Here is a 12,677-nt window from a genome sequence, read left to right as displayed (position 1 = left end):
GGAGAGAGACACAGACAGACAGAAGAGCACTTCAACGCAGGCTCGAAGAATCATTTTCTTTTCTTTTTTAATTACTTTTTTAGTTGCTTATAGCAACGATTTTTATACACCTTGAAATATTATATACAGTCATCATCGTTATAACACTTTTACAGTAATAATAATAATAATAATAACAACTCAAATATCCATTCTCCGTTTACAGTTAGGCTGGCTATAATAACAGTCCGGAACTGCACGGCGCGTGCAAAAATAAAGTCAAATGTTTGTTTTTGTTGTGGTCTTTTTTGTTTGTTTTGTTTTGTTTTGTCCCGTGTGATTTCTCTTCCCCATGACAGTATACTTATCTTAGCCTAATATGGCCCGGGAATTGGGGAGGGTTGTTTGTTTATTCACTAGGAGGTGTTGAGCACGGGTCGGCCATACACACCTTGGTAATAGGAGGGGGCCTCGTGGTGCAGCACCGAGGAGGGGTCCATGAGGGGCCCCATCATGGCTCCGTGGGGCCCGTAGCCCCCCCCTCCCCCTCCTCCTCCTCCCCCATAGTGCAGGGCCTGCTCGTAGGCCTTGTTGAGCTCCAGTCTGTGCTGCTGCTGCTGCTGCTGCTCCGACGACGACATCAGGTTGTTGATGGAGAACGGGTGGTTGAAGGAGTAGTGCGCGTGGTGAGGCTCTCCCCCGCCGCCCACCTTCAGGCTCAGGTGGGCCTCGTGGACCCCCGCCATGGAGGAGGAGGACGAGGAGTGTCCCGGCGGCACTCCCCCCAGGGACAGCGAGGTGACGGCGGCCTTGAGGTCGGACGCCCCCCGGTGAGCCTCCAGCAAGCGTCCGTGGAGAGGGCTGGTGGTGGTGGTGGCCGTGTGGCCTCCGGAGGAGGAGGAGGACGAGGCGTGGTCCATGTGCATTATTGCCGGCCTGTTGGCGCTGGCGCTGATGCCCTCCCCCGTGATGATGAGGAGGGGAGACGAGGCCGAGGAGACCCCCGCCGTCCCCCCAACGCTCTGCTCCTTATTGTTATTACCGCGACCCTCCGACTTGTTGTTGTTGTTGCTACCGCCACCGGGCGACAACTTCTTCTCGCACTTGAAGCGCTTCTGCCGCCGCAGGTAGCAGCCGTTCTCGAACATATTCCCCGAGTCCGGGTGCAGCGCCCAGTACGAGCCCTTCCCGGGCTTGTCGGGCGAGCGCGACACCTTGACGAAGCAGTCGTTGAAGGACAGCGAGTGGCGTATGGAGTTCTGCCAGCGCTGCTGGTTCTGCCGGTAGTACGGGAACAGGTCCATGATCCACTGGTAGATCTCGCTCAGCGTCAGCATCTTGCTGGGCGCCTGCTGGATGGCCATGGTGATCAGCGAGATGTACGAGTAGGGCGGCTTGGCGTGCGGGTAGGACCGGCGGAAGGACGCCTTGTCCCCGGCCGTGGCCCCTGGCCCGCCGCGGTGCGCCCGGGCCTGGCCGTACGGGGCCATGGCCACGGGGCTCATGCAGGCGACAGGGCTCATGGCCCCGTACGGGTTCAGCTGCGCGGCCGCCGACATGGACGACATGCTGGACGGGCTGAGGCCGGTGGCGCCCCCCAGGCCGGCCATGGGGCCGCCCCCGCCGCCCCCCGCCACGGCGGGTAGGCCTACCCCGGCGGGGCCCCCGTGGTGCATGCTGGTCGCCACGGCGTTGGAGGAGTACGAGGACATGTTGAGGTTCATGTTGGCGCCGCCGCTCGACATGTAGCTGTTCATGTTCATGCCGCTCATGGCGGCGCTCATCCCGCCGGTCGTCATCGGTGAATACACCTGAGAGAGAGAGAGAGAGAGAGAGAGAGAGAGAGAGAGAGAGAGAGAGAGAGAGAGAGAGAGGGGGGCGGAGACAGACAGACAGGTCAATTCAAAATGACTTCATTTTGACACAATTCACCTGAGATCATGAACGAAGAGCAGATATTAAAGTCTGTATATATAGGCATATACCTGCAAAGAAAGGGGGTTTATTAGGTGCTCCTTTTGGTGTCATTTGACCAAATAAACGGTTCATGAAAGCTCCAGAACAGTGATTAGCCTATATAGTTCCAAGTGTCACTTTAACTCGGAGAGATATGGGTCCATGTTTGGTTACATATATCCAGGATATGATAGCCTATTGTACACTCTTTGTATATAGTTACACATGTCATTTGACACTGGTGGTTTTATTTAGGCCAGTGGTTTTCAACCCTTTTTATATCAAGGCCCATTATGTATTCGGCATGAGCCACGGAAACACCATTTGATGACATTTGGCCTCTCACACCCAAAACTACAAAATATTTTGTTGCTTGTTGATGTTGACAGGAGAGCACTGCAGGCAAACGTTGATAAAAGTAACAATTCTTCTACATTCTCTAATTGTTATAGACTTCTTGTAAATTAAGTAATGCAGATGTTTAACAATAATGTATACCGCTTGAGAGCGTAAAATGAAACCAGTTGGTTTAATTTTACACTCTCAAGAGTTCAAAGACCTATAAGGGTCCAACTCTCCATCATTTAGCATGGGGACCACCTGGAACCCCCTCAAGGACCACTGGTGGTCCCCGGACCACTGGTTGAGTACCACTGATTTAGTCTATAAGGGTTAATTAATTACAGTGAAAGGAGCCTGATGCATGCACGGGAACAAAGGAACGAAAGAGACGTATATGGCCTATTATTCACACTGCCTCATCATCTCCAAATCACCTCTAATTATTCAATTAAACTCGAATTCACTCCCCTTCATGCTGCTGAGCTGTCCTTTTATCATGGCTATACCTGAGAAAGATAAGGATATGCGGGTCTATAAATTATAGATGTAGATAGCCAATAATAAAAACATTATAACACGAGGTTTCATTTCAGCACATACAGCTTTCAAGTATAGCCCAAGCATAATATGAACGAGTACTGGAATATTGTACAGGTTTATGAAATGTTTGAGGTTATATTGCTTCAGATCAATTATTCCAAATTGAGTCATTGCATGCAGCTTTGTTAGAATTACCTTTTTTCTATCAAACTAACTTTTTCAGCTCCTTGTTGTCCCAAACTTATAAAAACAATTCATCGCCTAAACTTTGTTGTTTACAAAAAATATCTCACAAGCTCACAACATGTTTTTCAAGAAACACATTTGATTTCGTTGATTTTAGATTTTTCTTTAATTAAAACGGGATATATAGGCCTATAGTCCCGACCAATCAAAACGGGCCCGCGACCGAAAACCGCTTGGGAAACACTGCTCCAAAAGCAATGAAAACATAAATAAAATAAAAACAGAATTAAACTTGAAGTTCATCATATCGCATTATGGTTAAGAAGTCCTTATACAGGTCAAATATCCAACTCCTTTGTGGGCATTATGCCATAGGAGCAGACCAGTTTTATATTGCTGCCTAAAGCCACATATCATTTGTATATAATTTGTATGTTGGACGCAGTTCAAGTGAATTATCTCTATGTCAAAGAAAAGCAACCGCATTTACATTTACGACATTCCTCTCCGTGAAACAGGCTCATTGTTGCTAGCTGACACACACACACACACACACACACACACACACACACACACACACACACACACACACACACACACACACACACACACACACACACACACACACACACACACACACACACACACACACACACACACACACACACACACACACCAACCACACACACACACACACACACACACACACACACACACACACACACACACACACACACACACACACACACACACACACCGAACATGCACCTTGTATAATATATGTGTGCATTAAATACAGACATTTGATCGAACTTTGTGCTTAAAAAAAAAAAAAATACGACCTGTTTTAAACATGAGGTAGTGTTTTTGAAGTGGCCGTTAATAATGGAAGTATATTTCTTTGGAGTATAATACTTTTTTAGGCTATTATATGTGTTTTTTATGGCAGATTGGAACATATTAAACGTCACATATAGCAACTGTCAAGTCTGTCATCAAAGTCACCCGAATTACCATGCACGCGCCTTTTGGTTCCTATATAGGCTATAATACAATAACTCATATTTGTAACCAAATGGACCCCACGCCACGGGTCCATTTGGTTACATATGTTTCCACTCTATGAGTTACAACAAAGGGATAAGTTGACATATGGGGTTTTATTGGTTTAATAACATAATAAAAGGCACCGACCTCTTGCGCGTCATTGTAGTAGCTGCTCCAGTCTGCCGTTTCGTGACCTTCCATCTTCACAGAGCCCAACATTGTGGAGCACAGCAGCCAGGCGCTCTGAGGGGAACCATGCAGGCTCTCTGTCTGACACAGCTCAGCTTCAAGTTCAACACCTCCCAAAAAACACCCAACCTCAACTTAAACACAACCAGCTATAAGCGGAACCATGCAGGCTCACTTCGGTCGCCTCTATACAGCACAAACTGAACTTATACCCGGCAGGAAAACAAAAAGAAAGACCCCCAATATAAGCCCCAAGCGGAGCTCTCCCTCTCTCTCTCTCTCTCTCTCTCTCTCTCTCTCTCTCTCTCTCTCTCTCGCTCTCCTCTGTCCGCTCCTCTCCTCATGCGTTCCCCATAAAGAACTCCACTCTGGCTCGGTGTATATGGTCGGAGAACTCGGTCCCGCACGCACGGATCTGTGGATCATGTGGTGATGTGGATATGTGTGTGCGAGAGAGAGTGTATACTGGGGCTGGACTCGGAGAGAGGAGGCTGCTATAGTGCCATAGGAGAGGAGAGGAGAGGAGACGTGAGGTGAGGTGAGGAGGAGCACGCGCACATGCATGCATGCAGACACGCAGGACTGGAGATGATAATAGCCTAATGTCGCGCGATGTCAGTGCTGCTGTGCGCGCGTGCGCGTGCGTCATTAGGCTATCACAGAGTCTCGCGTGAGTGAGTCAGTGACCGTTCGAGAAGTTATAATAACTTTAATATACACCGAATAGATAGTCTAAAGTTTTTAATAGACTTATACCTTTCCGCATAAAGGATATGCGTTGAATTGATGTGAATTAATGTGAATTATATACCAATATATTTATATATTTTTGATGAATTGAACAATGTGGACCCTGTTGTAAACAAGTGTAATGCTTAATTGGGTCGTCCACTCACAGTTGACAGTCTTTGTATTGAGTTTGTGCTTAAAATGTACTGTAAATTCTACAAACTGTTAATAAATATTTCAATCAATCAATCAAAAACCAATACAGATTTGATGAATAATTAATAGGTTTAATATTTAAAATAAACTCAGCCCTCAGATCTGCCCATGATGTCAATGCAATCAAATAACGGCATAGTAGGCCTATTTGAAATATAAATGTTGAAAAAATTATAAGATTTTTCTTTCTTTCTTTTATCAACCTTGATGACATTTGGGAGAGCGGAGATGAAAAATGCAATTTCTGCAACCCGATTATTTATGCAATAATTCATTTTTGTCATTAAATGACAAAAATGACTTAATAAAAATTGTATTAAGTCTTTAACGTGATTACACTGTAAAATAATATAGCTAATATAGGCTAATATATTTTAAAAAACAATTTGTTTTTGTTATTATTAATTATTAACATTTTTTATTATAAAAAAAGATCAAATAAAATAATTGATTGAGCTTGAGTTAATTCAACATGCACCATGCCGTATTTAATTGTGTTGTAATTGACGAGTTTATCTGCCGTGACTGAGACAGTCCGTGACAAATCAATGTCAACAGCGTCTTTCCACGCGGGCTGTGACACCGTGCGGCTCGTGTCTCCGTGTCAACCCGTGTAACAGACCCTGTAATGAGGCATGATCATTCATCACAGCGCCGATAAGGAGCCGATAATAACCGTGCCGTGCATGGATGGAGCAATAAGGCAGCAAGGGGCGTCCCCGCTCCCCTGCGCCCCACCCCACCACACCCCACCCCACCCCACGGCCCGGAGGATTACCCAGCCCGCTCTGATCCGAGAACCAGCAGAACAATCGATTAGTTGAAGGCGGATTAAGAACCAGAAGAGAAGAGAGAGAAAACCCTTTCCCTTTTTACAAAGACTGTCTGTCTGTCTGTCTGTCTGTCTGTCTGTCTGTCTGTCTGTCTGTCTGAAGATGACGCTATATAGGCTGGTGAAACGTGGAGATTTCACATGTTGCTTTTGTCATTTGATTTGTATTATTTATTAAACTTTTATTTATCTGGCACGCGATATGCCTATAGTTAGCCTAATTTAGGAGTGTGGTGTTAAAGTGTCAAATGTTAAAAAATAAATATAGAATAAATAATAGACAACAACAAGGTCTTCACAAGGCACAACTTCCGATTGGAGTGGAATGCGATGAAAAACCTGCAAAGAATGATTGATTGATTGATTGATTGATTGACTGAGCTTGTATCAGCTTGATTTTGGCATTATGGTGCCAGTTCAGTTGACATGTTTTTTTTTTACTACATAGTGGAATTTAACTCCGGAAGCAAATGTATACGCCTACAAATTAAGGTTATGTTAAACAGTTAATAAATCATTTTACTGTTTGTTTAATTTTTTTATTATTAATTAATATTATTTATTATTATTATTATTTGTGGATTATAAAGTGTGTATCAGTACACTATACATTAGGTATAAATATTATTAACCACATTTCTTTCAATATGATTTGTAACTAATATTAATAAAACATTTCATTACAGTAATTACATATGTCTACAGATTCTAACCCTATAAGCCATTTATTTTAGGAAGAGAAACCTTGCTTTAACTTATAAAACAGAAATTTAAATATTAGGCCTATAGTTGTACAATATAACTGCATGGGGTGGTTGTATTGTGTCTCGCTTCTCTTCTATTGAGACATTTAGATGGTGTCAAAGGTCATGTCTCACCTAGACACAGGATCTGACCTGAATACTGACCTGATGGTCAAGATTACATTTATCCCCTGAACAAGCATGGGGCCAGCTCTATTGGCTCAATGGTAAAACATTTCAGCACATGTGCAGGAAACCGGGTTCAAATCCTGGGTAGAATAAAAAAAGTTACATATATAGGCCTATAGCGCATGCATCGGGTGTAAATATATAGGCTATAATCTTTGTTTTGTTGCCTATAATGCCCAATATAAAGTAGCCTATCAGATTATATCTGGTATCAGATTGATTTAGATTTCATTTGTTTTTGTTAATTCATAACATCATATTATTTATGGTTGTAACTCCCAAGTCCCTATACTTGGGTGATACTGGTTGCAGAGGAAGTTCAGACTTGTCTGATCAAAATAGCTGCAATCCAAACGTGAATTCATATTAAATTATGTATTATCTGTCCGTCCGTCCGTCCGTCCGTCCGTCCGTCCGTCTGTCCTGTCCTGTCCTGTCCTGTCCTGTCCTGTCCTGTCCTGTCCTGTCCTGTCCTGTCCTGTCCTGTCCTGTCCTGTCCTGTCCTGTCCTGTCCTGTCCTGTCCTGTCCTGTCCTGTCCTGTCCTGTCCCGTCTCGTCCTGTCCTGTCCTGTCCTGTCTAGGATACAGCTCAAGTTCACAGTCATAAACTGGTATACCTCTGCCACCGGCATGCACCTGAGCCTGATTAGGGTCTCTCTCCCTGTAACCATGGCAACCTTGATTGGCAAATTGACAATGAAATCTAGAAACAATATTGGCATTGGTGGCTCAAATGGCTCTTAAGTGCTTCCGTCATTTATGGTCAGAGGCATCATACAGCATTATTATTATTATTATTATTATTAGTAGTAGTACTAGTAGTATATGCACCGTATTTCCACTTTATGCTTTAACCACAAAATTATAGTTCCACATTATTTCCTGTAAAGACTTTCTTTCTTTCTTTCTTTCTTTCTTTCTTTCTTTCTTTCTTTCTTTCTTTCTTTCTTTCTTTCTTTCTTTCTTTCTTTCTTTCTTTCTTAGCTGCTGGTTGCTTGGTAACACTGGACGACAACAGGAAGAAGCCAAAATTGGAAGGTATACAGGCCTAAACCAAACGTTGTCGTTGAATAAATGCCTTTATGAAACAGCTGTCTGTGCTTATCAAGACACATCTGACACTCAGATATTTTATCAAGTTTATCATTTTTATTGCAATGTTGTTGTTTAAATTTTTAACCAACTGTCACATCAAGGGTGTTGTTCTAAGACTAAGAAACAGTATGGCTTTTATGTTGATTTTTTAGTCTGTTGAAAAATAACAATAATAAACTATATATTTGCTGTTTCGTCACTGTGGATAACTAGACTGTACATATGCATTCATAGTGTACTGTACCAGGCTACTAGGTCTGGGAGCAGATTAGGCAGAGTTATTGTCCTTTTTTAACGTGTTATACTTTATTATTATTTGTGCTGTATATATGGGAATGCGTTGGGGGAAATGTGTTGTGGATTTACACTGTGATATGTTGTGTTTTTTGGTTGCCTGTGTGTGTGTGTGTGTGGTTGGGTTACACCACAGCAACAGGATCTCAAATATGTCACTGACCCTCCAAAATGAGCAGCGGCACAGACCTCCAGTTGAAACGATTCGCTGCCAGGTAGCCTATAGGGACCCTGATAAGACTGCAGGTAGACTGTAGGGACCCTGATAAGACCAGGTCTGTGTTGATATATTAGATTTAGTACAGACTGCTACAGCAGTCATTATATCCCTTCTATCTCAGTGAAGTCATGGTGAAATGAACCGTGCTATCTCTGTTTTGGACATGCCCACGCCTCGTTGAACCTTCTAAATGCATCAAGCTCTCCCATGAATCCCCATTCCCCATGATATGTTGTTCTGTCTCTTATCTTATTCGTCATCTTGATTCTGTCTGATGTGTTGTTGATGATGCTTATATACTGTATACTGTATGCTTTGTTCTCTTGTGCTTGTTATTGTTCTGTACAACAAAAGTATTTTTTAAATGTGCTCTATGAATAAAGTTTGGTTTGGTTTAGGTCATTATAGGCAAAACATTTATTATCCCACCATACATCTGGCCAGCTTGTCGGTGCTTTGCGCTCCTGCGTCGTTCTTGAGCACATCCACATATATGTTAGCGTGGGCTGTCCTCGTGACCGGTGCCCGTGTGTTGGTTCCCACAGCACTATAGTTTGCTGTCTGGCAGCTCTTGGTGTCTTTGGCAGTGTCCATGCAGTCTCATTCTCCTGGCTGCTATTTTCTGGCTCACCCTTGGCATTCCATCATACAGATTTGTGTTGGTAACATGTGTGCTCTTACTGATGTTGAGTGCTGCACGCAGCATTCTGGGGTATAGCACCCGTCTGGAGACTTCTGCAGGGTTGACTTCAGGGCTCAGCATTCACTGCCTGCCGTATAGGGGTTAGCGTTACCTCAGGCAGTTGACAGTGAGGAAGTTCAATGTCAGGTCAGGTCCTGTCATGACATCCTTCAATACTGTGCCACCACCCAGAGCTGCCCTAGCACCCTATAGCCATCACATTTTTGACTTTATTAACACGATTATGCATATAGTCAAAGAAAGGTTCAACACAAAAGGGGCTTGTTTTCATTAGCAATACAATACAATACAGAATACAATACAATATAACTAGGGATGTCCCAATCACGTTTTGTAGCTCCCGATCCGATTCCGATCATTTGTTTTTGAGTATCTGCTGATACCGATCCGATATTAATATTTTCATAGAACACTTGTGTCACAGACAATATCCAGTGTAATATCATGATATGGATATAATATTGATACTTGGATGTCCCGATCACGTTTATTTGCCCCCGATCCGATTCCGATCATTTGAAAATGACGCGATCGGCCCATATTTTGAAAAATCGAGAGAGGTTCAGTTCCCCCGGCCGGGTCATACTAAAGACTTAGCCCTGAAACATGACTGCCATGATGATTATCATGACAGTCATGAAGTAACTGCACCCTGTTTTTGGCGCTCGCTACATTTACAACGTTTCCGTATATATAAACATTCTGAATTCAAATATAAAGTACTCACAATTTGTCCCACGGGTGTTAGTTAGTTGCAGCACCAGCGATTAGAATTGCTGCATCCCGCGTTGTTTAATAAAAAGCATTTTTGTCCGAGCGCCCCGGCTACTTTTTTCAAACGGGGTTCGTTTGGGAAATCCACAGTTGCACACCGGGAGCGCATGCACTCGCCTATTAGTCTGTATTGGCAGGGCGGTCAGCGTACCTATATCGAACACACCGAGTGCCACCCTCCTCCCGACCGATAGGGGCGCGTAGTTGAAAGCCAATGGCAAAATAACAGCTCGGATAAAAATGCTTTTTATTAAACAACGCAGGATGCAGAAATTCTAATCGCTGGAGCTGCAACTAACTAACACCCGTGGGACAAATTGTGAGTACTTTATATTTGAATTCCGAATGTTTATATATACGGAAACGTTGTAAATGTAGCGAGCGCCAAAAACAGGGTGCAGTTACTTCATGACTCTCGTATGAATACGAGAGTCATGAACCATGGCTAACTAAAGACTATAAAAGTGGGACACAAGGCCTCCCTCCATCTTTGACAGCCATGCAGCATCAAGGGTTGGATTAGGGGTTAAGTCCCCGCGACATATACTCTGTGCTGTAGCTGTTCCAAAGTCATGTCCAGAGGGTGTACTTGTACATCAAGCCGCTTCCCGCTACAGAAACAGGAGATGGCTTGTGGCTCTATGGAGCCACATGTGAACGGGAACTATATCATTGCCCCCCCAGCTGACTTTTTGTGAATGGAAAGCTGTCTCAAAGCCTGTTGCTCAACAGTCAACACTCACAAAGAGGGGTTTTTACGCCCCTCCCCGAGGCTGTCGGAGGCTTTTACCTCCTTGCCTGATTGAAGGTCAATGGTCAGGGGGTGTGTGTGGTCCTGTAAAGCCCCTCGGTGACTGTAACGGTGATTCAACGGCTGTACACACACACTCCATTATTACTGTACATTATCTGATAGGACAGATTGGTTAGACGCACGCGCACACACGCACACACACACACACACACACACAACACACACACACACACACACACACACACACACACACACACACACACATGCACACACACACACACACACACATGCACAGGAGAGTGGTGACTCCCATCCATTAGGTGACTGACTCCTTACCACTCACTCTGTCCACATCAATCATTATGTGACCACACCTATATGCACCACCCACGCATACACGCACACACACACACACACGCACACGCACACACACACACACACACACACACACACACACACACACACACACACACACACACACACACACACACACACACACACACACACACACACACACACACACACACACACACACACCCCTATGTGACTCGGCGTGTTGAAGACGTGATGTGTGCTCACATACACACATGGGCATGCTCTAATACACACATATGTATACTATACACGGATGTTACTGCATGCTATTGACACGTGACTTCCATTTTGGCACTGGCATGCTAGTGTGCATGTGATGCACGCACGCACACACACCACAGTTCCAACCTTTCTCATTCCTCTGTCATTGTGGGGCCACACTGCCTGTCTGCCTGTCTGTCTGTCTGTCTGCCTGCCTGTCTGTCTGTCTCCAGTGCTGTCAGACTGATTTACAGAGTGTCTTAGTGGAAGAGCCTCACTGGGGTTATGCCAGAACAACAACACTTAACTTCCTGTCAGTGTAACGTGGTAGCCATAGCAACCAGGCCTATTAGTCACATGGTTATGTTACGTTACGTTTAAATCCGAAGGTACATTATGTATAGTCGCAGGCCCTTGGGTGATTTCATATTTTCTAATATGGCTCCCTTTGAAAAAAGTTTGAACACTCCTGGCCTACTAGTGTTTTTAATGACTAAATGTAAACTACAGCACATCCAGCTAAGATCAATTAGAATGTTTTCAGAGGCATGCTTTTAGGGCAGATTTAAATTGTAATGGGAGAATTTTATTTAATTCAAGTTTCAGGACCACTGGTAGAGATTCCACTGTGTAGTGGTCGAGGGGAATGCATTTGTTACCAATACTTTGGTTAACAATGAATAACTTGAGACCGTAAACGAAACTGTGCACATTTTGACAAAACAGATAAAACCAGAAAGAGTGGTAGAGGCAAGCAGGCATGAACGCACACACATGCGCGCGCGCACACACACACACACTGAGGGGAAAGGAATGTTTGTGTGATTGAAAAGCAGAGACCTGGCTGTGACCTGACAGGTTAGTGGCTTAAACATACCTGACCTAGAGAGAGAGAGAGAGGTGTGTGTGTGTGTGTGTGGTTGGACGTTGGGTTACACCACAGCAACAAAAATACTGTAAATGCATGTATTTGGGAGTCTGACCAGAAGCATGGATAAAACATGTCCCAAAATGACCAAAAACTGCAAAAAGCACAATAATTAGTAGCTTCAGTACTAGTTTGTGTGTGTGTGTGTTCACCTCACCTCAGTGCTACTCATAGCTGCTTATTGGTTAGACTGAATAAGCCATGCCTCCTAGTGTATGTCTATTGAGCACTATATTATAATCATTGTAAATCATTGAATTCTCAACCGATTTCCACACAGTTTGGTTTGTACACTTCCCTGTCCATCCATCTACTCACCTGTTGTCACTTCTCTCACCAGATTGTCACTGCAAAGACAGGGTTTTTTCAGTTTTTAAAGCACATG

At 44.0% G+C, this 12,677-nt stretch overlaps 1 protein-coding gene across 1 annotated transcript; it reads right to left on the bottom strand.

Moving 5' to 3' along the window:
* Positions 1-395: 395 nt before the first annotated feature.
* On the bottom strand, positions 396-4,269 carry foxa1 (forkhead box A1; the record flags this gene model as incomplete). Its single annotated transcript, XM_083791724.1, has 2 exons — positions 396-1,790; positions 4,198-4,269. 2 exons carry the CDS (start codon positions 4,267-4,269, stop codon positions 396-398), a joined length of 1,467 nt encoding a protein of 488 aa, XP_083647850.1.
* Positions 4,270-12,677: the final 8,408 nt, after the last annotated feature.

This window comes from Protomyctophum parallelum (assembly GCF_964188405.1).
Source record: "Protomyctophum parallelum genome assembly, chromosome: 20".
In the NCBI taxonomy this organism is placed as follows: Eukaryota; Metazoa; Chordata; class Actinopteri; order Myctophiformes; family Myctophidae; genus Protomyctophum; species Protomyctophum parallelum.
Note: the sequence above shows the minus strand (reverse complement) of the source record. Positions and strands in the feature narration are given on the sequence as shown.